The 4,514-nt window shown below is 54.5% G+C and overlaps 1 protein-coding gene across 3 annotated transcripts in view; it reads right to left on the reverse strand.

Moving 5' to 3' along the window:
* Positions 1–3,662: 3,662 nt before the first annotated feature.
* Positions 3,663–4,514, reverse strand: part of TRADD (TNFRSF1A associated via death domain) — a 9,688-nt gene continuing 8,836 nt past the window's right edge. For all 3 annotated transcript variants that reach the window (XM_027774621.1, XM_006155587.3, XM_006155585.2), the window contains exon 5: positions 3,663–4,506. In XM_027774621.1, the coding sequence (XP_027630422.1) occupies positions 4,196–4,506 (311 nt within the window). In that variant the 3' untranslated portion in view covers positions 3,663–4,195. The remainder of the gene's footprint in view (positions 4,507–4,514) is intronic.

Consider the following 4,514-nt stretch of genomic DNA (forward strand, 5'->3'; position numbering starts at 1 on the left):
GGGCAGACTCTTGAGTCCCGCCCACCCCGAGAGGAGGTGGCGGGAGGCCACGCCCCGGGGGTCTGCGCTACCAATCGTTCATCCCCCTCCCGCTGTCCTCTTACTCCCGGCCGCCGGGCAACTGCCGGGACCCGCAGCCTAAAGGGACGACAAGTTCCCCCTTGTAGCCGAGTCCCATACTCAGCTCTGGCTCGAGTTCGAACTGAAAGATACGAAGACTCGGCCCCGCGCCCCAACAAAGTAGAATACCGCTACTGCTGCAAACCCCAAGGAATTGAAGCCTCCCAGCCAATATGAGTCCCTGGATCCCCCCACACTCACGATCGGCCGGCCCTCGGGAGCACCGGGGCCCCGGACGCCGGGCCTCTGGGGCTCAGCCCAAGGTCCCAAGGGCTGCCATGGACAGGGCCTGGGCCAAATGCAGCGTTGGCAGGAAGGGGAGGGGGGCGACCGGAGACTGAGCCACGTGACCCTCCAGCTGTGCGCGCCCGGACATCTGGAACTCAGCTCCGCCCCAGCGCCAGGAGTGCGGTCTCCGAGTGGGAACTAATCCATGAGAGGGATCCTCCTTAAGGTGGGCACTTTGCCCTGGGAAGGCCTGCCCTGCGTGCTGGCCTGGTCTCCGCAAATCCACCTTTGGGGAGTGGGCAGTGGGAGGAAGTGGCAACTTCTTTGGTTAGCCCCTACCTCCTCTCCCTCTCTTCCGGAATGAGGCGGGGCCAGGACTGCCAGGATCCCCCAAGCAGGCCAGTTCCAGATCCCTGGAGCCAGTCTCAGGCATCGACCTGGCACCACCGCTGCCTGTCAGCAGCGCCTCTCAGCCGCCCAGGTTCCACCAGACAGGGTCCATAAAGTACCCCTGGAACCTGTGGCTGCCCCGTTACAACTGGCTCTGGCAACCCCCACCTCCCCACACACAGAAAACACACATGCGTAGACAAGATGGTCCATCCAATTCTGACAGCCCTGCCAGCAGCTCTCATTGCTCATGTTCCGCTGGGACACACTCCTCAGGGACTAAGCGCCTTGCTCAGGATAACATAGGCAGAGTACTGCCCCCCAGGCCTTCCCGAATTCAGTCCAGAATTCTGTCCTCTGTCCTTGTGTTTCTCATCCATCCGTCCACTGGGATATGGAGCCAGCCTAGCTTTATCTGTTTTAACTTCACAGGCAGGCACTCTGCCCTCTCCTCAGAGGCTAATGGGCCGTTTCCAGGCCCAGGTCCAGTTCTGAGTCCCTTGATCCCCAGCCTATCCTGCAGGTAGAAATGAACATATCTGCGCTGCCGCTGCTGCTATCCAGGGGGCGCTGGTGGGCACTGCCACAGCCTGGATAGACTCCTGGAGTAGCAGGCCAGTGAGCACAGAGGTGCTCTGGAGATTGAGGGCCCAATCTTGCCTAGCTCTGCTGCCAGCTCCCCCTCAAACTCATGCTCTGCAGGGTAGAGCCATGTGGTAGAGCCCAGAGTAAAGGACACTCCCAGCCCTCCAACCTGAGAAGGAGCTCCTGGAACCAGAGCTACCCAGTACCCTGCTCTTTCTAGGAGCTGTCTGCTCCTTCTGATGACTTCTCACAACATTCTCCTGTTCTCCCTGTTTTGGTTTTTGGTATTGCTATGAAGCTCATGGGCTCACCAGAGAGAGGAACTGTGAGAAAGCACCCTCCGGAGGGATGGCTACTCCAAAATCTCCTCCACTCTCCTCTTGGGATTTTGGCACACATGTGCCTGATATGCCTTTCAAGGTGCCGGTACAGGACTCAAACTGCATACTTGGCCATGTGGGATCTAGTCATCTTAACTACCAGGACACGCACTAGCCTACATTCTCTCTTTTTAAAAAAGCAAATCCAGGGCCAGCAGGCGGCATGGTGATTAAGGTACTGGATTCCCCACATGGTGGACTGTGATTAGAGTCCTGGACCAGACAGCTTGACGATCACAACAAATACATAAAATAATTAATATTGGGACCAGCATAAGTAAGAATCTTCTACTCTGGCCTCCTTTACTGCCTCACCTCCCGCTGCCTCCTGACTATATTTCATAATGAGCCCTATCTAGCAACCTCCTTTTCACTGACGCCAGTGGACACTTCATCTTGACTGGTCCGCAGCCTCCATTATAGCATGCGGTATTTCTCCTGCCTTTTTTTCTTTTTTTAAGAGAGAGAGGTTTTTCCTATAGAGTATGTGTACTCACCGGAGAGACAAAGCAAGAAATCACCCCCCTAGAGGGGATGGCTATGCTGCAATCCCTTCTTCAATCACCTCTAGGAATTCTGGTATGCACACACACACATCCAGTATGAGTTTTAAGCCGCCGGGTCCAGGACTCGAACTGTGGTTGACTACATGGGAGCCCAGTGATGTAACCATTATGCCATCTGCTGGTCTTGGTATCCCCTTGCCTTCTAAACCTTCTGGTTTTCCTCCTCCTTTGAGCTGGTCTTTTTCTAGCCAGGGTCCTTTGGGAACTCTCCTGGGCCATTCCACCCACCCAGCCACACCTATACATTCATGAGTCTTTGGACTTGACTCTTCTGAGCTCAGACTGTATCCATCCAGCTGTCCTCAGACTCCTTCCCTGCATGTTCTGCAGGAACTTCATTCCAAACTTATCCAAACAGAGTAAGCATTTAACCTCCCCAGCACCCCTATCCCAGCAGGCAGCCCCACCAATTGGCAAAGGTGGAAACTCAAGAGTCTTCTCTCATCCCATGCCTCATTCAAGATCACCATGCCTGTTATTCTCCCTTTTAGCCAGTTCCTGATGTTCACCCTCTTCCCTCTATCTCTGCTGGAATTGCCCAGTCTGGGTCACCACCTCCTCCCTCTCTCTCTCCCCTGTCCTCACCAACCTCCCAGTCTTAACTCCCCAAATCCTTCAAAGGCTGCTCACTGGTCTCCTTATAAATTCTAACTTCAAAAAGTAGCTTACCAGACCTGTTGGTACCTACCTCCCCCACTCACCAACTGGTCTTTTAGCAAACCCATCCACCCCCAGATCCAGCCATTCTGAGCTTTGAGTTTTTCTTTTTTCTTCAGTTGGCTCCCCAGAGACAAAAGAAGGGGGAAAGTGAAAAAGCATCCCCCAGGGGTATAGCCATGCCACGACCCCTTCTCCTCCATTCTTGTCTCAGGATGTTGGGCACGTATGCACATATGCCCAGCATGTTTTCCAGTCTACTGGGTCAGGACTCAAACAGCACAGCTAGCTCTGTGGGAAACAGCCATCTTAACCACCACACCACTGGCTGGCCCCAACTTTTGAGCTTTCTTTCATTCTTTTTTTTGAGAGAGAGTTGCTATACGGTATGCTCACTTACTGGAGAGACAGAGACAGAAAGCAAGAAAACTCCAAGGGGAATAGCTATGTTACAATCCCTTCTCCATTCTCCTTTCAGGATTTTGGGCACACAAGCACACACACCTAGCATGAGTTTCACCCACCAGGTCCAAGACTTGAACTGTGGTCGACTACATAGGAGTCCAGCAACATAATTGCTATGTCATCAGCTGGTCCCCAACTTTGAGTTTTTTAACCTGCCCCCTCGCCTTCCTCAAGGTCTCACCTGAGGCTAGCTGTGCTCAGACTGCCCTGCTCTCCATTTCCCACCCTACCCCTGCTCACACTCATCTCTTCCAGGAAGCCAAACCCTCCCTCAATGCTTCTCCAACTTTGTATTTCTCACATCAAAAGAAGGGTTGGAATTTATTACCGTGGCTTAAGATTTAGGGTCCCATACTGAGTGTGAGCTGGGAGTGGGCAGGATGTGTGTCTTTTCACCACAGTGTTTGCAGCTCCCAGGATGATGCCTAGGGCACCGAGGGTCCCAGCGGTTAATGAGTAATTGTTCAGTAGTGAAGAAGTAAGGCAGCCTGCTGGCAGCCCTCTGGGGTGGAAGAGAGTGAGGTTGACTTCCACAGCAGGTCACCCACATATTCTGTCTCTATAAAATTTGGGGGGCGGAATCCCCAATAGTGCACTCCCAGCGGGCTTGGCAGGTGCTTGTCTGGCTCTGCCCCAGCAGCTCCAGCAGCTCCGGCACAAAAGCTAAGTGGGGTAGAAGATGTGGTCTCAGAGTCTTGTGGATACATAAGGGTCAGCAGTAGCAGCAGATGCAACCCTAGGATCATCCCAGTGCTCCGATCCCTGGATAGGCACCTGGCAAACCACTCCTTCCTCAGGACCCTCCTAGGCCAGGCCACCATCAGGATCTGTCAGGCCCAACAAGTCCTCGGCCAGACTGGTGAGCTCATTCTCCTCAAGCGCTTCCACCAGGCGTTGTAACGTGGCACGGCGGCCCTCGGCCTGTACAAAGCGCTGCAGCAGCTGGAAGGCCTGTTCGTATAGCCCATCGCGCTCGTATTCATAGGCCAGGGTGTCTAGCACTGGTTCCCGCAGCGCCCGACAGCTGCGCTGCAGCGAGCGCCCCACCTTGCGCCATTTGAGGCCGACTAAACGCGCGAAGGTCTGTTGGTCCTGCAGGCTCAGCGGGCGGTTCACTGCGGGG

The sequence above is a fragment of the Tupaia chinensis genome, unplaced genomic scaffold, assembly GCF_000334495.1.
Source record: "Tupaia chinensis unplaced genomic scaffold, TupChi_1.0 Scaffold000463_1, whole genome shotgun sequence".
NCBI lineage: Eukaryota > Metazoa > Chordata > Mammalia > Scandentia > Tupaiidae > Tupaia > Tupaia belangeri.